The sequence below is a fragment of the Heterodontus francisci genome, chromosome 6 (genome assembly GCF_036365525.1).
Source record: "Heterodontus francisci isolate sHetFra1 chromosome 6, sHetFra1.hap1, whole genome shotgun sequence".
NCBI lineage: Eukaryota > Metazoa > Chordata > Chondrichthyes > Heterodontiformes > Heterodontidae > Heterodontus > Heterodontus francisci.
This window is the reverse complement of record NC_090376.1, coordinates 68392341-68415043: the sequence shown is the minus strand read 5'-3', so window position 1 is coordinate 68415043 and position 22703 is coordinate 68392341. Positions and strand designations below refer to the sequence as shown.

At 44.0% G+C, this 22703-nt stretch overlaps 1 protein-coding gene across 4 annotated transcripts in view; it reads left to right on the top strand.

Moving 5' to 3' along the window:
* The first annotated feature begins 306 nt into the window (after positions 1–306).
* The window catches only part of LOC137371367 (interleukin-1 receptor type 1-like), a 58372-nt gene continuing 35975 nt past the window's right edge, over positions 307–22703 (top strand). Inside the window, exons 1-4 of one of the 4 annotated variants that reach the window (XM_068033843.1) lie at positions 307–577; positions 6592–6834; positions 11440–11525; positions 20525–20789. In XM_068033843.1, coding sequence (XP_067889944.1) covers positions 11444–11525; positions 20525–20789 — 347 coding nt within the window. In that variant the 5' untranslated portion in view covers positions 307–577; positions 6592–6834; positions 11440–11443. Of the gene's footprint in view, positions 578–780; positions 917–6591; positions 6835–11439; positions 11526–20524; positions 20790–22703 lie in introns of those variants that run through there. The other 3 variants (XM_068033844.1, XM_068033845.1, XM_068033848.1) reach the window with 3 other exon arrangements.

Sequence of the window (22703 nt, the reverse complement as noted above, 5' to 3'; positions counted from 1 at the left end):
CACAGTGGGGGGAAATCCTCGGTTGAGGAAAAAGGAGGTCATATCAGAAGCACCGTCATGGAAGGTAGCATCATCAGAGCAGATGCGTCGGAGACGGAGAAACGGGGCTTATGTGTGGGACTGACTACCCTGAAACAATGTAACTTTAACAAATTGGCAAATATCAAACAGAAAGTGTGTGAAATAATTCAAGTGATGGACACAGAAAGAACACTCACTAATGACGGAGAAGCAGCTCTCAATAATCTGTTTCCTGTTGAGAAAAGAACATTAGAAGTTCCCACCCCCACCATATTGCTGGAGAGATCCAACACTCGAGAAACTCATTTCTCCAGGCACCAAATAGAGAAAGCACTGTAATGCTCTGAGCTACGTGGTGACTTGCTGTTGCTTTGAGTTGATTGACCTGTTTTCGTTGCTGCTGCCTCTCCCGGAATCAATGCCTCCGAGTCATGTGGGCTGCTGACGTGTTGGGAAGAAAGTTGTGAAACTTTGGTTCACTTTAGTTGAAGGAAAGGCGAATTGAAGTCTGAATGTCTCGGAGGGCAAAGTGCTGTCAGTTTTCCTCATTCTGATGGTAAATAAGGTTTTAATTTTCAATACTGCTGGCGAGGAGAGGAAAATAACAGCATCAGAATGGGAATTGGGAAATTGATGTTTTTTTTTGAAAAACGGGAAGCACTTTAGTTTCGCGATTATTCAGCAGCGTTTTGAAAATCTTGGATAAGTAACAACGTGTCTGCCAGGATATTGGCCATTTTAGTCATTTCCAGTACGTTAATAAATTGCTGGGAATAGTCAGGCTCACAGGCTTGGTTTGTATTCATGCCAGGGATCTTGACAATGTTGCTGGTAACATCAACATTTTATTGAAAAAGGAACTACATGTTATTAATGTACAATCACAAAAACTTTGGTATGTTTTAAGTTTCTTATTCCCTTGATTGTTTTTAAGAATGGAAAATAAGGATTTAACTGCCGCTGTTTATGGCAGACTATTATTGGGGTAATTTTATTGGAGTTTTAAATTGCCGATACAGATCGGACACTCGTTTTAGAAACCGCCCGATTTCCCCCTCCATATATTTAAAAGGAAATAGCGCATATTTGCCACAACCGGCATGTGACCCGCAACGTCGACTGGAGAATTGCTAATGTTGTCCCCTTGTTTAAGAAGGGTAGCAGGGATAATCCAGGTAATTATAGACCGGTGAGCCTGACGTCAGTGGTAGGGAAGCTGCTGGAGAAGATACTGAGGGATAGGATCTATTCCCATTTGGAAGAAAATGGGCTTATCAGTGATAGGCAACATGGTTTTGTGCAGGGAAGGTCATGTCTTACCAACTTAATAGAATTCTTTGAGGAAGTGACAAAGTTGATTGATGAGGGAAGGGCTGTAGATGTCATATACATGGACTTCAGTAAGGCGTTTGATAAGGTTCCCCATGGTAGGTTGATGGAGAAAGTGAAGTCGCATGGGGTCCAGGGTGTACTAGCTAGATGAATAAAGAACTGGCTGGGCAACAGGAGACAGAGAGTAGCAGTGGAAGGGAGTTTCTCAAAATGGAGACGTGTGACCAGTGGTGTTCCACAGGGATCCGTGCTGGGACCACTGTTGTTTGTGATATACATAAATGATTTGGAGGAAAGTATAGGTGGTCTGATTAGCAAGTTTGCAGACGACACTAAGATTGGTGGAGTAGCAGATAGTGAAGGGGACTGTCAGAGAATACAGCAGAATATAGATAGATTGGAGATTTGGGCAGAGAAATGGCAGATGGAGTTCAATCCGGGCAAATGCGAGGTGATGCATTTTGGAAGATCCAATTCAAGAGTGAACTATACAATAAATGGAAAAGTCCTGGGGAAAATTGATGTACAGAGAGATTTGGGTGTTCAGGTCCATTGTTCCCTGAAGGTGGCAACGCAGGTCAATAGAGTGGTCAAGAAGGCATACGGCATGCTTTCCTTCATCGGATGGGGTATTGAGTACAAGAGTTGGCAGGTCATGTTACAGTTGTATAAGACTTTGGTTCGGCCACATTTGGAATACTGCGTGCAGTTCTGGTCGCCACATTACCAAAAGGATGTAGATGCTTTGGAGAGGGCGCAGAGGAGGTTCACCAGGATGTTGCCTGGTATAGAGGGCGCTAGCTATGAAGAGAGGTTGAGTAGATTAGGATTATTTTCATTAGAAAGACGGAGGTTGAGGGGGGACCTGATTGAGGTGTACAAAATCATGAGAGGTATAGACAGGGTGGATAGCAAGAAGCTTTTTCCCAGAGTGGGGGATTCAATTACTAGGGGTCACGAATTCAAAGTGAAAGGGGAAAAGTTTAGGGGGGATATGCGTGGAAAGTTCTTTACGCAGAGGGTGGTGGGTGCTTGGAACGTGTTGCCAGCAGAGGTGGTAGACGTGGGCACGATAGCGTCTTTTAAGATGTATCTAGACAGATGCATGAATGGGCAGGAAGCAAAGAGATACAGACCCTTAGAAAATAGGCGACAGGTTTAGATAGAGGATCTGGATCGGCGCAGGCTTGGAGGGCCGAAGGGCCTGTTCCTGTGCTGTAATTTTCTTTGTTCTTTGTTCTTTCCGCCCGGCGGAAATTACTCCCTGTGCTGCCCTGAAAATAGAAATACCTGCGGGTTGGAAATGTGTAATTGTTAGGTTGTCAGTCTGCTGAAGAAGTCTCCTGTTCTGGTATGTTATGCTTCAATTTGTCAGGTTGATAAGATACTGTACTGCAATTCTACTATAATGAAGGTGTAACACTAGGTGAGCAGTAGAAACATACTGGAGCCGGCATCAATTCAGCATCTGTGTTGAGTGATGGTCTCCAGGAAATGAATTTTAGCTGCTTCAGCTCCACACCAGCAGTAACAGAACTGCAACTTTAAAAAGAGTTCAAGTGCTCTGCTGGGTTCTTTCTTTGGCCCCTTTATCTCGAGAGACAATGGGTAAGCGCCTAGAGGTGGTCACTGGTTTGTGGAGCAGCGCCTGGAGTGACAATAAAGGCCAATTCTAGAGTGACAGTCTCTTCCACAGGTGCAGCAGATAAAATTGGTTGTTGGGGCTGTTGCACAGTTGGTTCTCCCCTTGCACTTCTGTCTTTTTTTCCTGCCAACTGCTGAGTCTCTTCAACTTGCCACTCTTTAATCCCGCCTTTATGGCTGTCCGCCAGCTCTGGCGATCACTGGCAATTAACTCCCACGACTTGTGGTCAGTGTCACAGGACTTCATGTCGCGTTTGCAGATGCCTTTAAAGCGAAGACATGGATGGCCAGTGGGTCTGATACCAGTGACGAGCTTGCTGTACAATGTGTCCTTGTGGATCCTGCCATCTTCCATGCAGCTCACATGACACAGCCACCTCAAGTGCCGCTGGCTCAGGAGGGTGTATATGCTGGTGATGTTGGCTGCCTTGAGGGCTTCTGCGTTGGAGATACGGTCCCGCCACCTGATGCCAAGGATTCTCCGGAGGCAGCGAAGATGGAATGAGTTGAGATGTCGCTCTTGGCTGGCATATGTTGTCCAGGCCTCGCTGCCGTAGAACAAGGTACTGAGGACACGGGCTTGAAACACTTGGACTTTTGTGTTCTGTGTCAGTGCGCCATTTTCCCACACCCTCTTGGCCAGTCTGGACATAGTGGACGCCTTTCCCATGCGCTTGTTGATTTCTTGCATCGACAGACAGGTTACTGGTGATAGTTGAGCCTAGGTAGGTGAACTCTTGAACCACTGCCAGAGTGTGGTCGCAGATATTAATGGATGGAGCATTTCTGACGTCCTGTCCCATGATCGTTTTCTTGAGGCTGATGGTTAGGCCAAATTCGTTGCAGGCAGTCGCAATCCTGTCGATGAGTCTCTGCAGACACTCTTCTGTGTGGGATGTTAGTGCAGCATCGTCAGCAGAGAGGAGTTCCCTGATGAGGACTTTCCGTACTTTGGTCTTCGCTCTAAGACGGGCAAGGTTGAACAACCTGCCATCTGATCTTGTGTGGAGGAAAATTCCTTCTTAAGACTTGAAAGCATGTGAGAGCAGCAGTGAGAAGATCCCAAACAGTATAGGTGTGAGAACACAGCCCTGTTTCACACCACTCAGGATAGGAAAGGGGTCTGATGAGTCTATGCTGAATTGTGCCTTTAATATTGTCATGGAATGAGGTGATGATATTTAGTAGCTTTGGTGGACATCCGATCTTTGCTCGTAGTCTGAAGAGACCACGTCTGCTGACGAGGTTCTAATATTTTTTAAACATGCATTAAGTTGTTGTTTGCTTGTTTTCTAAGAGATTCTGCTGACTGCAGGATATTAGTGCAGAGCCCAGCTTGGCCTGACTAGAGAATGATGCAAATATTTAAAAAAACTTGGCGTTGCCTCCTTGCACTGTCAAAAACAAGCCCCAAGTTTAATACTACCCAGTGTACAACTGCAGCATGGCATGAGCACCATATCTATGTATTTGTATATTGCACAACACAGTGCTGTGTTGTATATAGTGTGTAGTCTTTATTTATAAATTTTTGTCACTGGTGTTTATTAAAATCTACATGAGTGGGGGCTTCTGATGGTGTGGAGTAAACTGGCTCCAGATTTGTGAAACTATTCCCTACAGACAATTGATATAGTACCCCGTGGAAAGATGCTCACATGAAAGGCAAATTCTTGTCCATTTGTGTTAAGACAAACATTTTCTGTTTTGGCAAATAATTGGCTTTTTGCCTTCCCTCATTTCTTTGCAATGTACTTCATAGATAGGGACATCCTGCTATTGTGGCACTTAGTTGGTAAGCTTATTTATGGCAGCATACCTACCACAAACAAAACATTGTATCATATCAGACTCCTGCTAAAGTTTGGATTTATTTTGTACTTGTTCAAGGGTCGTGAGTTTCACTGATGAGGCCAGCATTTGTTGCCCATCCCTTAGTTGCCCTTGAGAAGGTAGTGGTGAGCTGCTGTCTTGAAACGCTGCAGTCCATGTGTAGGTACACCCACAGTGCTGTTAGGGAGTTCCAGGACTTTGACCCAGCAATGGTGATATATTTCCAAGTCAGGATGGTGTGTGGCTTGGAGGGGATTTTGCAGCTGGCAGTGTTCTCATGCATCTGCTGCACTTGTCCTTCTAGGTTTAAAGGTCATGGGTTTGGAAGGTGCTGTTGAAGGAGGCTTTTGGTGGGTTGCAGCAGTACATTGTGTAACTGGTAAATACTGCTGCCACTGTGTGCCAGTGGTTGAGGGAGCGAATGTATCAGGTTGTGGATGGGGTGCTGATTAAGTGGGCTGCTTTCTCCTGGATGGTGTGGGAGCTGCACTCATCTAGGCAAGTGGAGAGTATTCCATTACACTCCTGACTTGCTCCTTATAGATGGTGTATAGGCTTTGGGGAGACGGCTAAAGAATTCCCAGCTTCTGACCTTGTAGCCACTTGTATTTATATGGCTGGTCCAGTTAAGATTCTGGTCTGTGACAACCCCCAGGATGTTGATGGTGGGGTATTCAACAATAGTAATGCCATTGAACGTCAAGAGGAGATGGTTAGATTCTCTAATTGGAGATGGTCATTGCCTGGCACGAATGTTACTTTCCATTTATCAGCCCAAGCCTGAATGTTATCCGGGTCTTGCTGCACGTAGGCACGGACTGGCTCAGTATCTGAGAAGTTGCGAATAATACTAAACAATGTGCAATCATCAGCGAATATCCCCAATTCTGACCATGTGCCGGAGGTAAGGTCACTGATGAAACAACTGAAGATGGTTGGGCCTGGGACACTACCCTGAGGAAATCCTGCTGAGATGATTGGCCTCCAACAACCATAACCATCTTCCTTTATACTAGATATGACTCCAACCACTGGAGTGTTTTCCCCCGATTCCCAGCTTATGGCAGTATCACTGACATTCCTCCCCACCATGCCCCAGATACAGTTACCATTCCTAACCTGCCCTCCGACTTGTCCCTGATGCTGTCGCTTCTAACCACTGCTGAGTCCTATACCAGCTGTGTCTGACATCCCAATGCTGTCACCCATGGCTAGGGACAATTGAGAGAAGTAAATGCAGGCATAAGGGAAAGGGTGGGGTGGCTCAGTGCGAACAGTGGGTAAATAAAAGAAGAGAAAGGCAGTAGCAAAGGAAGAGAGACGAGGTGCACAGGAGTGAAGGGGGACAGAGGCAGATACTCTGAAGAGAAGACAGAGGGAGCAGTTTAATGTATATTTGCAGTATAAGTTCAGCATTAAATAAAACAGCTTTGCTTTTACATCCACTCTACAATTATCATGTAAATATAACTTAACTAAATGTATCTACTCACTGGTTACATCACAAGGATTTGGCACAGCTTTCCAAAAGGTCAGGCACCCGTGCTTTTAAGGAATTGCCTTGTGTATCTCTAATCTATTGTATTGTATCTGGATTTTTGGCCATTTTTGGAATAAAGGATTAATACTCGGCTTTTGAAATCAGTATATATTTTCGCCAGTGTGAAAAAAAAACAAGTACTTGGATGACTGGTTAATATATTAAATGGAGCTTATTTCCCCAAACGCTTAAAAAAAAAAAGTGATTTATTCACTTTCCAGGGTATTTGGACAGGTACCTCTCGCCATTGTGCTGGAAAATCCTTTGCTTACTGAGCAGGCAGTAGAAGAAGCGCACGCTTTTTGACACAGAAAGAGGCTTTTAAAACTGAACTCAGGCACTGACAAGCAGACAACAAAAGATTGTGAAGGACAGCAGACTGCGGGGAGAGGAGGTTACATCTTGAGCTTTGGGACAAAATGCAGCTGAATTAACTCTCTAAGTCAAACATGGAAGTGGAGTAGGTAAGTTCTTCATTATTGTTCACATTCTATTAATTTAATAGGTAAAACTTTTCTTTGATCACATTGTAACTCTGTACATGTATCTTACTGTGGAATAAAGCAGCATGATGGTTCAAACCAAGCTTTGCTTTATTCAGTGATATCTCAATTTTGGAGAGATTGATTAAATATATATGCATATACAAAAGGCATAAATATCCAGTGCAGATCATAAGGAGTTTCATTCTAACACTTCAGGGACCACCATTGTCCAGGTAGATTTCGGCAAGTGTTACGACCAGGTGAGGAAAGGGTCTCTGGCTCCCTTCTCAGTCCTTTCCTGGTTTGGCTGTAACAGGGTTTAACTTTTAAAATGCAGTGTTTTTTGCTTTCCCTCAGTGAGTCCTTGCTCACTGCTGTCTAATTGTAATTGTAAAGGAATCAGCTTGACAGGTTTTCTCAGGTTTAAACAAGAAAGGTGCAAGTTTATTAACCTTAAAACTACAAAAAAAGGTGACGCAACCACACTAGCATGGATATGTGATAAACGCACACAAATAAGTACAGAGGAGAAAGAATTAAATGGGGGAAGGTTGGAAGTAGTAAATGCATTCAATTACTGTTATTGGCTTGGATGTAATGATCTTGATTGGAGTTGAGTCTTGTAGTTCTCGTTGGGGCCCAGTGCACACTTTCAAACTTGTTTTGCTGGTACCAGAAGGCTGCAGGGGTCTTCTGTCTTGAGGCTCAAGTTACTTCCGTGGGTCCCTGGAACTTTGCTTGAGAGAGAGAGAGACCTGGTTTCTCTTTGGTCTTCAAAAGCAGTCTGTCCCAAAACTTTACTGTGATGCACAAGTCAGTCAATTCCCAGGTTGGCCAGCAGGTTAGTCATGTGACCAGCTCTTTGTTTGACACAGCATCATCTGCGAGGGTTGTTCATCAAAGCTTACGAGACGCACTTAGTTTGGGGGGTGGGTGGTGGAGTGCTGGCTCTTTCACAGACAATGACTCAATGTCTTTTGATCATCTCTATTGATACAACCTGGCTAATTGAATCAGGGAGCGCTTCCATCGTCTCTCTCTTCAACTGTCTCAGAATGCAAATGTGCTGTCATGTTTTCAGCCACTGCTCTGTGGTCCTTTTTAAACAAGTTTTGTTCAAAGTCCTGTAAACGTTCAAATAGTGTTCCATATGACAAATGTTTCCATTTGGCAGGTTGGTTTCCATCACACCCCCACCTCCAGCTGAATGAAATGCGACATTAGGGGGGGGCATTTCATTATAAGTTAAAAGGAAAAGATGCATGCACTTCTCTCATTCATTCTCATTCATTCAGAAATCTTTAAATTGTTACAGTCTGTCTTTCCTTTGTAGCAGTGGTGCTTTGGACTGCCCCTTTTGTTCTCGAGGTGGATCTGAGATAGCCATCTGTTGCTCAAGGGTTTAAAATTTCTTCAGTATCAACCTGCAATATGTTGGGAATGGGCATCCCAATAAACATGTGATTTTTGGGGAGGTTTGAAGTTTGCATGTTTCCATGCTTGTCTAAGGTGCCTTTGTTCCTGTTGAGGTCTGCAGGAGCTTGGTTAGATTTAATTAGTCCTGGTTTGACATTCTGATCATGAGAGTCGGCAGTGGGTGGATCCACTCTGATCTCTGTGTTCTGAGTTGTGCAAGTGCTTTTAGGGTATGGTTGTTTTCCTTTTCTCCCGATTGTGGGAGAGGATTCTTTGCTAATCTTTTCTTTGTCCTTTGGGACATTCCTGCTTGAAAGTATTTGTCCAGATTCTACTACGCTCTGCTGCAGCATTTCAACTAGGTGAGGCATCACCCTCGCGGTTTCTCTGCCTCTTGATTTTCCTTGTCCCTGCAGGTTTCTGTAAATGCTGTTAACAACCCTGGTGGGGTGGTTCTGGTGTCTGCATTTACATAGGAGGATGTGCGGTTTAATCTTTCAAACATTTCAGGGTTAGCTGACCGGACAGTCGGGATTTTTATTTTGGAATCCTTCCGGACTTCCTATCCTGTTCCAAGTTGACTCATTGTTTTCATTCCTGTGGGCCAGTCTGGGTGGATCCCTGAGTAGAAAATGTTTCCAGGAAAGGATGTTAGAACTGCAGAGTCTGTGCAGTTTCCAATTGACATGTCCCACAAGTATTTTCCACACATTTGTTTTGGGACAGCATCATCTAGCAATTATCAATCACAGCTGCATTTGCCTCTTTATTGGGGCAGTGCGGGATCATTCTGTGCTGAGCAGGCCTGGACCAGCAGGCATCGAGTCCCTTTATGTTCTCTGTAGTCTCTCAAACTGAACTGTTAGCCTAAATTACGCTTTGAAGTTGCATTGTGTGTCGTGCTGCAGGAAGTCGTTTATGTTCTTTTTCATCCCTCAGTTTCCTCTCCTGAAGGCAGTGAAATATGTTGAAATATGATTCCTCAGATTGTGACAGCTGTCACTGGCTTGCTGAACTGCCCTTGATTCATGAGAGCTCAGGAAGTGTGGGACTATCATATTCGAGTCTGATCCTGTCCCTTTTTAGTTGTTAACTTGCCACAAAATGATTGAACTTTCAGGGTGGATTACCTTGGCTGATATCTGTTTTGCTTTCCAGTTCACTACTTCCCAGCTGACCAGCACAGACTGCTTAATTGTCTGTCTCTGTATCAATGAAAACACAAATATAGTGGAGCTGGGAGCTTGTTGCCCGAGATCAACTTCTTTTATTCAGTGAATTCAATTTGGGAATATAAGAAATCAAAAGCTGTCATTTTACAGTTGAACAAAGCATATCAAATTGAAGTGATGAATTTCTGAATCTGGGCTGGGTGTTTGGCATAAATTTGCAGATGATAAGTCCCTTATCTTAAATTGATCTCAGAACAAAGCAAATTGATTTTTCTTTCTTTTAGAAAAATAGTTTAGTGGTGATGGTATGGGACTCATAACTCTGAGGTCGGAGCTAAAATTCTGAAATTGAATTTTAATGAATTTGGTAGTCATGAAAGCAGGTGAAATGGAGTTTCTGGGTAGTTTTCTGATATTTTAGTTTTTTTTGCAATTTTGATTGAACAATCAAGGGCACAAAGGATGTAAAGTCCAGACCATAGGAAAATCTACATAGTTCCAGATGTTTGTTAATTCGATTGGGATGCAATAGTTAGTTTCTTGTTTAAAAAAATACATTCAAAAGCTTGTAAAATGTTCATATTAGTGTCCTTACATCTAAAAGAACCAGTTTAAGTTTTCGCGCCTCCTGGAAGGCCGGTAATCAAACAGAAACTCCAAGCAGTGATGAATTTGTCCTGGGAGTAAAGGCCTGCAAATGAAACCTGACCCGAGCCCAACAGAACCACATCCGACCCGAGCCCGACCTGGCCTGAGTCCTTTCATTTTTTCCTGCGCCCGACCCAACTGACCACCAGAATATAATCAACTTTATTGAAGAGGTTGTGCTCTACCTTGGATGGAATCGCTCACTGCAGACTAGTACGGAGTGTTTCCCACTTTGACGTCCTGGCTGTCACTGTGTCCGACCCGAGCCCAAATGTTGGAACCGCAAGAGAGGCCTGACACATTGTCGGGTCCCATTGGGTTTGAGCCTGTAGCCATGCTCTACCTGGGACAGCAGACCGTCTTCAAGCATGCTGTTCTTTTAAACTAGCGCTTAGTCGAGGAAATTCAATTTGTTCTTGAAATTGCGATCTTTTGACCTGGTTTCACAAATTATTTTTCAGGTGAAATGCACCGATAAAATCAGCAAACTGAGCGGAAACTCCAGGCAGTTACTGGTAAATTAGAATCTTTTCACCTCTGAGTTTGGGTCCTTACCCACACCCGTGGATTGAATTAAAAGCAAAATACTGCAGATGCTGGAAATCTGAAATAAAAACAAGAAATGCTGGCAACAGTCAGCAGGTCTGGCAGCATCTGTGGAGAGAGAAGCAGAGTTAACATTTCAGTCAGTAACCCTTCTTTAGAACTGGCAAATATTAGAAATTTAAAAGGTTATAAGCAAGTAAAGTGGGGGTGGGGCAAGAGATAACAAAGGAGAAGGTGTAGATAGGACAAGGTCACAAAATAGCTGACCAGAAGGTCATGGAGCAAAGATATGTTAATGGTGTGTTGAAAGACAAAGCATTAGTACCGTAAGGGTGTTAATGGACTGAAAATTGAACGGCTGCAAGAACAAACATGAAAAAAAACAGTGGGCAAGCAAACTGAACAAACTAAAATGAAAAAAAAACACAAAAAAATATATATTAAAAATAAAAGGAAAAAGAAAAAAATAACTAAAAATAAAAGGAAAATGGGGGGCCCGTCATGCTCTGAAATTATTGAACTCAATGTTCAGTCCGGCAGGCTGTAGTGTGCGTAATCGGTAAATGAGATGCTGTGCCTCGAGCTTGCGTTGATGTTCACTGGAACACTGCAACAATCCCAGGACAGAGATGTGAGCATGAGAGCAGGGGGGAGTGTTGAAATGGCAAGCAACCGGAAGCTCGGGGTCCTGCTTGCGGACTGAGCGGAATGTCTCCTTCCTGGGAACTGCAGGGAGTTGATAGGTGTTTGAGTAATATGTGTGAATTTTAATGATGCCTGTTTCTATTTTTGTTAATTACAGGCAAATGGCTGCTTCAGTTCTTATCACCCTCTTTGGATTCTTTGCCATGGTGTCAGCATTACCTCAACAATTCAGTCCCACTGAAGGCAAGTGTAATGATATTATAAGGAATGTTGTATTACATAATTAAATTCAACTTGCCTTCATTACTCGAGAGCAATCACAGAAAGATTTAGGTCTAAACTTCCCTAATACTCAAAAATGACAGTGGGTTGGGAGTTAATCATACTGTGTACATGAGCAATAAGAAGCCATGTACACAATAGGTGCCTACAGCCCTCATGTGTGAAATGTTAATGGGAAGTTGAGTTTCCATTTGTGTAGCTTTTTAAAAAAAAAATTGACCTGTATATCTCATCACTGAATTTTTAAACTCTGGTGCAGTGTACTGTCTTGGAATGGTCATAAAGTTGACAAAGATGAATACGTATGAAGAACTGTTATTATTTAGAACTTCTTCAGCTATTTTTGTCTTGCTCGGCACTGCTCCTATGAATGTCTCACACTGCATACCAGAATGTGGATAGATATGCAATGTCTGGTATTATGGTGTCACCCAGGATTGCACAGAAGTTTATAAGCTTCAATAAATTGACATGAGAATTCTTGTATTCTTAATCCTTGGATAGTAGAAGAATAAACACTCAACTAGATTCTGCTACTTAGACTATAAAATACAATTAGATTTGTTAAAGTTAAATAGTAGTAGCAAGTCAAATGGCAGATTTCAATTGATTCCAAATCTTTTAACTTGCACCGTACAAAAATAGCTCTCTTAATATTACCAAATCTGGGCTGGCATCCCTAATACAAACAACTGCCAATGTTCCCACTAAGCTACTGCACGCAAACACGGCCATAAAATACATTAAAGGTACCATGCATTGACATAAACAGGCTTGTACAACAAAGCAAATTTAGAGGGAACATTGTATTGGATCAGCACAGAGTGCATTAATTGTCTGTCTCTGTATCAATGAACACACAAATATAGGGGAGCTGGGAGCTTGTTGCCCGAGATCTTATTCATTAAATTCAATTTGGGAATATAAGAAATCAAAAGCTGTCATTTACAGTTGAACAAAGCATATCAAATTTAGGTGATGAATTCCTGAATCTTTACCAGGTGTTTGGCATAAATTTATTTGCACATGATACCAAGCCCTTTACCTTAAGGCAAAAACAATTTGCTTTGTTCTGAGAACAATCAATTTAAGTAAGGTGGTGTAGTCATTTTGGTACTGGACTCAATTCTGAGGTTGGAGCTAAAATTCTGCAATTGAATTTTAATAAATCTGGTAGTTATGAAAGCATGTGAAAGAGTTTTTGGATAGTTTTCTGATATGTTAGTTATTTGCAATTTTGACTGAACTACCAAGGGCGCAAAGGCTAGGTGCAAACTCCACACGTGGGAAAATCTACATAATTTCAAATGTTTCCACTTATGGTCAAACTGTGGAGAAATGTCGACTATCTATTACTTGAAAATTCTGTAAAGAAATGCCATTTAAAGGAACTTAACCAGCAGCCTTGCCTTAACTTTCTTGAATTGATTCAAAATTACATTATTTGAGCTTTGAGAGCTAGCTGTACCATCTGCTATAGTAAAAGACTTTTCAACTTGGTACCCAGGCACACAAACTGGCATTATAGATCGTCTGCTTGATATAGAAATTATCTGATTTTCCTTTCCATGGATTTCAATGGTGGCAAGTTGAAAATCTGCAACATTTTCTGCCATAACTGATATTAATCATCCTCAGAAATGATTGTAGGTGTATAATGGCAATCCTATGCATGATTAACATGTTTATTGTTTTCCCAGAGCAGGATGTCCCATATAACTTTGCACATTAGGTTAACTTTGGATCAAAAGAAAGTTTTTTTTTTTTCTTAATTTGTTCTTGGGATGTGGGCATTGCTGCAAAGTTTCATTTATTGCTCATCCTTAAATACCTGGAGAAGATGGTGGTGGACCTTCGTTTGTGATTGTTTTCAACTGAGTGGCTTGCTAGGCCACTATAAAAGGCATTTAGAATAGGACTAGAATCATGTTGGCCAGACTGGGACATTAGGGAGCCAGATACATTATATAATAATTCAGCAGCTTTCATGGTTTTGTTTTGATGCAAGACTGCAAATTGTCAGGCTTATTGAATTTATTTTCACAGCTTGTCAGGGTGGGATATGAACTCCTGACTTCTGGATCACTAATCTGATATCATGACTACACTATCTGTTTTATGGAGTAAAAGTGAGATTTCTTGACTCTGGGTGCTGCCTATTTCTGTTATCTGCGAAAAACATCTGGTGGGAGCTCGAAATGTAATAGTCATTTTCCAGAAATTGATTATGGTGTGTTACTGTTATCATGCTACCGGATTTCAATGGGTTGTGGGGGGTGGGGTCTGGAAGTAGTGGCATCTGATGTTCTAAATCAAGGGCAAGATTTTTGTGGCCAAATACAGACAGGATTTGAGGCGGGCCGTCGTGCCAGTTTTCCGACGTCGTTCTGACAGTAAGTGGAGTTGGGGGGTTTGTGGCAGGACCAGGCAACCTGCCTGATTTGGAGCAATGGCCAATTAAGGCGGCACAGTGGTTAGCACCGCAGCCTCACAGCTCCAGCGACCCGGGTTCAATTCTGGGTACTGTCTGTGTGGAGTTTGCAAGTTCTCCCTGTGTCTGCGTGGATTTCCTCCGGGTGCTCCGGTTTCCTCCCACAGACCAAAGACTTGCAGGTTGATAGGTAAATTGGCCATTATAAATTGCCCCTGGTATAGGTAGGTGGTAGGGGAATATAGGGACAGGTGCGGATGTGATAGGAATATGGGATTAGTGTAGGATTAGTATAAATGGGTGGTTGATGGTCAGCACAGACTCGGTGGGCTGAAGGGCCTGTTTCAGTGCTGTATCTCTAAATTAAACTAAACTAAGCCTGATAACGAGCTTTCAGCTTGTTAAGGGCTAGTCTGCAATTTTCGTGAGAAGGCACTGACTCCCCGCCGGATCTGGAACATTCTGGGTATAAGGAGGCAGAAGCGCAATAGGGAGCCAGTCGTGGTCGCACTATTCAATGAGATGGGCTCACAATAGGGTGCATGCCTGAGAGGGGCACTCATCCATTGGCACACTTGCCATCAGGTGAGTAGAGTTAGCAGAGCAAGTGGTTTGTGGGCACTCAGACATTGAGGGAGTTGTGACCCTCCAGGGATTATAGGGGGGTGGGGTGGGGGGGGTACCATAAGTATTGGGTGCAGCTGACTGCAAGCAAGGCAGCAGCTGGACATGTGATTAAGGTACTCGGAGATAAGGACATAACGATCAAGATCAACATCCTCAGGAGCAGATGTAGAATCCTGGGCATGAAGAGCTCAAACGGAAGAGAAACAAGGGGCAAGAAGGCAACAAAGGCCATACCCTCAGTATGGAGTGTACTGCCGAAGAAGAAGCTACCTGAACATGTTGGAGAATCAGTGCTTCAGGAGACTGCGCTTATCTAGGCAGATGGTATCTGAGGTTTATGCCCTCATTGAGGAAGACTTCAGACCTCATAGTACTGATCGCCATGCCCTGCATGTAGACGCTCAAGTTCACTGTGATCTTGAACTTCGCCTTTGGATCATTCTAGGGATTAGCTGCGGATCTTGGTGGGGACTCTCAAGCAACAGCACACCATTGCATATTTCAGGTCACTGATGCCCTATTTGCAAAAGCAGAGCAGTATATACAAACTCAAATAGATGTGGTCTCGCGAGCACAAAGGGCAGTGGGTTTCGCCCTCATTGCTGGATTCCCACAGGTGCAGGGAATCATGGATTGCACCCATGTAGCCATCAAGCTACCAAGTGGGCAGCCAGTGAGTTTTATCAACATGAAGGGCTTCCACTTTCTAAATGTTCATCTGGTATGCAACCACACCAAGTGCTTTATGCATGTGTGCCTCACTATCCTGGCAGCTGCCATGATACCTTCATCCTCCTGCCATCCAGGGTGTCACTACTGTTCTTGTCACCATTGAAACTCTGTGGATGGCTGCTAGGGGACACAGGAAATTCCTTGAAGAGATGGCTAGTCACACCTTTATGTGACCCTGAGACAGAGGTACAGAGGCCCTATAACCAAAGCCATCTTCTCACAAGGACTGCCATTGAGCAGGCCATTGGACTTCTGACGATGTGACCCTGGTGTCTGGGCCACTTGGCTGGCGCCCTGCAGGACACTCTTGCAAGGATGTCTCAATTATGGTGGTCTGCTGCACTCTCCATAGCCTGGTCCTCCAGAGAGGAGGAAGAAGATATAGTTTAGAACGTTGCCAATGCTCTGCAGGGAGGTGGCTGGGGCCAATCCGGAGTCAATGCATTCATCAGGATGGCATGAACATCAGGGCACATTTCACCTGGGCGCTGCTCATCCAGCAGGATTACATTCTCTGGAACTCACTTGCTTTAATTGTGAGAACACATCTATTAAACACAAATTTGATTAGTTCCATTCTAACTGACCATGCATGGTACACATCTCTCTTGCGGTCTTAGTATCCCCGCTCAAAGACCATTGTTTCCATTCACCACTTCTTCCCTCTCTTCCAGTTTTGTCCTTAAAGAATGGAAGCTCACTAGTCTGGGATCATGGTTCAACATCTCCAATGTAATTAACAATTAACAGTTTACACACAATCGCAAATGAAAGTCACCCAAGCGACCCACTCAGTGCAATGACTGTTGTGGCGGCCTTCACTCGGCCACTTCTACGTGCTGCTTCCCTAGTGGCCTCGGATGAGGTGGAGGCAGCCTGCTCGTGTGTATCTGCTTGCAACTGAGATACCCAAGGTGGTTGTCATCGTCATGGAGGTGCCAATGGGGGCACCTCCAGAGGCTGCTGCACTGGTGTCAATGCAGGGGCAGCATCTGTCACAGGGCCCTGCTGCATGGATTGTACCTCAGCCAGAGGGGCCAAGGAGGTGGTTGATGGTGCCCTGGGAGGGGTGACACCCTCAACCTCATAGGTAACTAATTCAGCCCTTTGATTCTCTGGATCACTGGAGGGGACCACCAGCTGGGATGCAACTGGCAGCAACTCCATGCATCTTTGTGCCATCAGCGACACTGACTGGTCAATGCTACAAGAGTGTTGCATGTATTCTGTGCATGACAGTTCACAGTTCCTGCATCCACTCCAAGTGCTGCTGCATTTGGCTCTCCATATGTTTGGCTACACTCTTAATGGGTGTTCAAAACCCTGCGTCATGGTGGTGCACATGAACCAAATGGACTCCTCCATTCTCAGCCCATGACTTGACAGCCTCAGGAAACTAAGACATGTGGGCACACATCTCATGCTGCTGGTCAAAGTGCAGCCACCTTGCTTGTGAATCCCGAGGTTGTGCGTCTGCGCCCAGCTGAGCATGGCTGTGTCAGAGGATGATCTCCATCCTCTGAGGGGATTGCCCATAGCTGTCTCTGCCTCAGTCACCTCGTGCTGTTCACCTAGTGTCACTCTTTCTAACAGCACACGAAGACCCACCGATGCATGTATCTGCACTGGTAGAGCGTGCACTTGAATGCTGTGTCGGTGCTGGGTCTGTGGCTTTCTCGTCGTCCAAGGACCCTGGTGATGCTGCAGAGGGCCTTCTCCACCTCCACAACTGGCCCTGTGGGAGATGTAAGAAAGCGATCATGAGAACTTGCCTGTGACAGAAGATGCCTCTGCAGAGCTGAGGCTTTCCAATACAGCTGAGGCTTTGGCATGCTGTCACATGGGGAGGAGTGCACTCCATCCCCTTCATCTACAGAATTCACCTTTCACTCTCTCCTGTAGTATTCCCATCGCTCCACCGCCCACTTCCTTATCAGGCACCACCCTCGCGATGTCAAGTGCTGCCTCCTCCATTGCAGTCAGGTTGGCGAGCTGGGGCACTACACCTCCTGTGGACGCCCTCTCCCAAGCATTTTGTACCCTCTTCTCTGCAAGGACAAAAGAAAGAGAGAGTGATAAGGCAATGCTGGCCTCCCTCAACATTTCCAGCAGCTCCTTTAAGTAAGATGCTGCATTTATCAGCATTGCCAGCTCCTCAGTAGTGCTAGGGCTTTGAGTGTTGCAGTTGGGTCAGTGATTACCTTCAGCACACATTTCTCCTATGTCAGGAGCACCCTGCACCCTCGGGCTGCTCAACTGGTGCGACTGCAGACCTGAAGTCTGGTCATCTGACAGATGGATGTCACCTAGCACTCACCTTTCCAGAATAAAGAAGGTCATTAAACCTCTTGTGGCATTGCACCCTGGTCCTCCAGATGACACTGCTCATGCTCTCTGTCACATTGAGTCAGGCTTGCTTGGTTTAGACTTTTGCCACCTGTCGGGAACAGGACTTCTTACATTTTTCACACTGCTTCCAGCATCACTTCAAGGGTGGCATCACTAAACTTTGGGGCAGCCCTGCCACAGGTGCCCGGGCTCTGCCTCACCTCTTGCTCCCTTCTGCTTGCCATTGCGTTGCAAGATGCTGCCACAAGAATGGCTGCCAATCATGCTTTTAAATCGGGCCTGCACTTTCACCCTCCCTCCTACATCCTGTCCCCGCTGCCATTCATTAGCCATGAAACCAGCCCTCCGGCCAGTTAGTTCCGGACTTGGGGGAAATTTGGATCTGTGACTGCTTTCCCCTCAGAGTGGGGTCAGGACCTGGAAATGGTTCCGATGTCAGGGTCCCAACCCCAAATGGAACATCCTGCCCCAAATTTCCATTGGGCTTACTTGGTAGCTCTGATGCTTCTGAGCCAGAACATTGAGAGTTCAAACCCCACTCTATAATTTGAACTCCTGATTTAGGCTGACTTTTTGGTATCGAAGGAGTGCTTCATTGTTGGACATGCCATCTTTTGAATGCGATATTAAACTGACTCCTGGGTGCATGAGGACCAAAGGTGTCAGACTTGACTCTATGCTAGCACTTTTGCCTCTCTGAAGGTTGTGGTTCGTGCTCTGCTCAGGCTTTCAGTAGATACAGTTTTGGCTGACACTCTAGTGCAGTACTGAGAGACTGCAGCACGATTAGAAGTGCTGTCTTTTAGTTAAGACATTAAACTGAAATTCTGTTTGCTCTTTTAGGTGGTTGTAAAATATTCATTAAAAGAAGAGCAAGAGTTCTCCCAGTAATCCTTAACTTACATTGCTAAAACATTTTAATTTGTCATTTATTTCATTGCTTTTTGCGGGACCCTGGCGTGTATGAGGCAATTTGATTCTGCCATGCCAAGAATGCACACACTCTGCTGTTTTGTTGTAAGTGTAGGATATGCCTACTGCTTAAAGACAATCAGTTAAATTATACCTTGATGCATTAAACTTGAAAGCATTCTGAGAATGAAATCTTCAGCGATTTCATTACTTCTAGCTACAGTGCAAATGCACAAAGCATTTATAGCTTAAAAAATAAGCAAATGCCTTAGTTACGAGATTAAACCAAACTCATCCCTAGGGAAATATGCATAAACAAATAGGGTATCTTACTGGTTTTCCTACATTACAACAATGACAACATTTGAACAATAATTGATTGTGAATTTCTTTTGAGACATTTTGAGATTGTGAAAGGAGCTATATAAATGCAGGTTTTTCTTTCTTTCAAAGACACTGAAGAAAAATAAGAATTGTCCCAGTGTTCTGTCCAATATCACCAAAAGGAAATGAATAAGCAACATTGACTGCTCGGCAAAAGTGATTTGTTTGTGAAGTGCTTTGAAATGCTTCGGGCACATAAGGTGCTATATAAATACAAATTCTTTCTTTGAAATCATACTTTTATTTTCTCAGTCTTTTGTGGAACCATTTCACTATATAATCAATTTTGTAGTCAAGTAAAACTTACATTTTATTCTTAAAAACATCAAAAATGCGATGGTTTCACAGGTAGTTTTCTTGGTGGTTCATTTTTATGGATGAACTGAATGAAGAGATGCCTATGCTTTAAAAAAATAATGGTCTGGATATGAGGGTGCTGCCCTGAAATGGATCTCTAATTACAGTAAGTTGCCATGCAAAAGCCCACTGGACATTTGTGGCCAACCTGAAGTGTAATGAACAAGGAACACTGTTCGTTCTCCACTGACGACAAAATCTGGGCCATAGCACTTAAAATGAGGTGACTAACATTTTTTGTTAATTTCACTGTTTTCACCAGTGTTACAGGAAGTTTTGAAATCAAGTTTGCTTCTGATTCATTTAACGATGCCGTTTTAATTTGCTCTGAGCCTCCCTGACCAGGAAAAGATTGTTTTCTTTTTTCTTTTTTGTTGTGTCCTAGTGCATGAAGCACTAAAGGTTAGTCTGCAGGTACAACAAGTAATTAAGAAAGCTAATAGAAGGTTATCGTTTATTGTGAAAGGAATTGAATACAAAAGTAGGGAAGTTATTCTTCAGTTATACAGTGCACTGGTGAGACCACATCTGGAGTATTGTGTACGGTATTGGTCTGCTTATTTAAGGAAGGATGAAAATGTGTTGGAAGCAGTTCAGAGAAGGTTTATGAGACTAATACCTGGAATGGGCAAGTTGTCTTATGAAGAGAGGTTGGACAGGCTCGGCTTGAATCTGCTGGCGTTTAGAAGAATAAGAGGCGACTTGATTAAAACATATAAGATCCTGTGGGGTCTTGATTGGATGGATGTGGAAAGGATGTTTCCTCTTTGAGAGAATCTCGAACTGGGGGTCACTGTTTAAAAACAAGGGGTCGCCCATTTAAGACAGAGAGGAGAAATTGTTTCTCTGAGGGTCGTGAGTCTTTGAAACTCTCTTTCTCAAAAGCAGTGGAAGCAGAGTCTTTGAATATTTTTAAGATAGATAGATTCTCGAGAAGCAAGGGGGTGAAAGGTTATTGGGGGTACATGGGAATGTGGAGTTGAGGTTACAATCAGATCAGCCATGATGTTGAATTGCAGTGCAGGCTCGAGGGGCCGAGTGGCCTACTCCTAATTCATATATTCGTATGTATGCAAAAAAGGATTAGACAGTTATTGTGTTTTATCATAATATATCTGTTATCCAGTGCTTTTGACGGTTGTTCCACCTTTTTTGCTTCTGTTTGTAGAATCATGCTTAGACAATGGTGTTGATTTTAACCGCTACTTTATTCTGGAAAGAGATGCAGTTACTTTTAGCTGCCCTCATTTGGAATATTGGCAGTTGGACAAGTCCTTGAATACAACACAGAACTACAGTGTTATGTGGTATAACATCCAAACATCTGAAGTAATAACAGCAGACAAGGAGCAAAGGATACATGTAGAGGATGATTCTCTTTGGTTTCTTCCAGCATTGTTGGAAGATTCTGGCTACTACATCTGTGTTGTGAGGTAAGCCTGCATACATCTTATTTTAAGTGAAAAATTTTCAGCTCCTTATCCCTAGTATCCGCATCCAGCCCAAACAAGTTCAGAGGTTAAACACACAGTAAAGTAAGTTGCTTCTAAACTTAGCCAATAATATTTGATAATCATTATTGCAGAAAAGATTTTGGGAGCTACGTTGGATAGCTGCCAAAAATAGGCCTGGGAAAGTGGCAATTAAACGACGCCTGTTGTTTGGAATACTGGCAGTATGCCAAATTTGTGCTGCCTGCTCATTTGAACAATCTCTGCGACTAGCTAATGCTAACTTCGCTGTTCATTTGGCTGGACACATCAACAAGGGGCCAATACAGTGAGTGGCTAGCACCACTTAAAGCTAGCCTGCACCCCTTAAAGGAGAAGTGCATTGTGGCTGGATCAGGTGCTGGAAGTGGCTTGAGAAGAGTCTCTGAGCAGGAAGAACAGTGCAAATGGCACTTAAGGGCAGAGAGTGTGCCAAGGTTCTCTGATGCAGCACTGCAGGCTCTGTTGCAGGAGGTGGACATGAAGAGAGAGATTCTCTTTCCTCATGAGGCTTTCCAGACATATGTTGTAAAGGCAGTGGAAGCAGATTGACGTCGCAGTCAATGCAAGCAGTCTCGCTCTGCGAAACTGGATACAGTGCTGCAGAACGTTCAATGACCTTACACAAGTGATCAAAGTGAGTGAATGCATCTTCATACACCATAACCTTACAAATAAACCATTAGCCTCACACACTGTTCCATTTACCATCCCCCCCTCTTCTTTACGATGCTGTAGCTGCAACCTGTCCAGGTAGTGGTGGAAGAGCAGGAAGACAGTGATGAAGAAATACCATAATTCAATCTCTCACTTAAAGCCACCAGCTGAGATACTGATACCATGCATAGCTTAGACATAAATTAGAGGTGGGATCGAAGTGTAGTGAGACACCAGGCATAGTGAACTATAGTCAGGGCAGGGGGCAAAGGTGAAATAGATGTCCGCTCACTGGAGGGCGATGTCGTGTACATATTCCACTGCAGAGGACGCATGAGGACTTTGGGGCAGCCTACAGAAGAAAGCTGATGGGTTGCACACAAAGTGCTTGGTGTTTTGGAAGCCTGTCAGAAAACCTGGGGCCATTGTTGAAGAGCATGTAGGAGTCTAGCGCCAACTTGTGGCAGGGCTTTGCACAGAGCATGGAGCCCATCCCTTTCAGCATGGAGGTAATGGCCAACTCCATTCGCACACTTATGGACCCTACCATGTTGCAGTGTCTGATGGCCAATGCTGCAGCTTCCATTGTAGCACAAGTAGCAGCCACCGATCATATTGAGTGTTGCAGTGGAAATCCGACTACTGCTATCATGGCTATGAATTACAGTGTGCAATGGGGCTTGCAGGGTGTCACAGCAGTCCAACAATCTGTCCTCCAACAGATTGCTAGAATTGTTGAGGTGCTCCCTCAGGGAGGTGGCAGTGGCTCCATGGAGCACAAACCTATTGTCGTCTCTCAGCAAGAGGGCATTTGTCCTCCTGCTCCACTAGTGCCCTTGCTGTCATCTGGTAGTCAGCCAGTCCAGACTACTGCTGCCCATGCCGAGATGGTGCAGTCTGCAGCCATGCTTTCTAGGCTTAGACTGCTGTAGATCGTCCTCCAAAGCAATCTGCAGTCTCCTCCACTGAAAGTCAGTAAGCTGCTACCAGTCATGCTGCAGCCACTGGGGTAGCACTTGTGTAGGAGCACCAGGGCAAGCCAGAGCACCAAGAGAATGCACAAGGGTGATTAATTGCCTTTGTATGCAGTGTGGCATGATTTCAATAATAAATTTGGCTTGAAATGTTTTTGTGTTGGATTTTATTTTTCCATTCTGGCCAAGTAGACATTGATAATCAGTGACAGAAGGACAGCCAGAT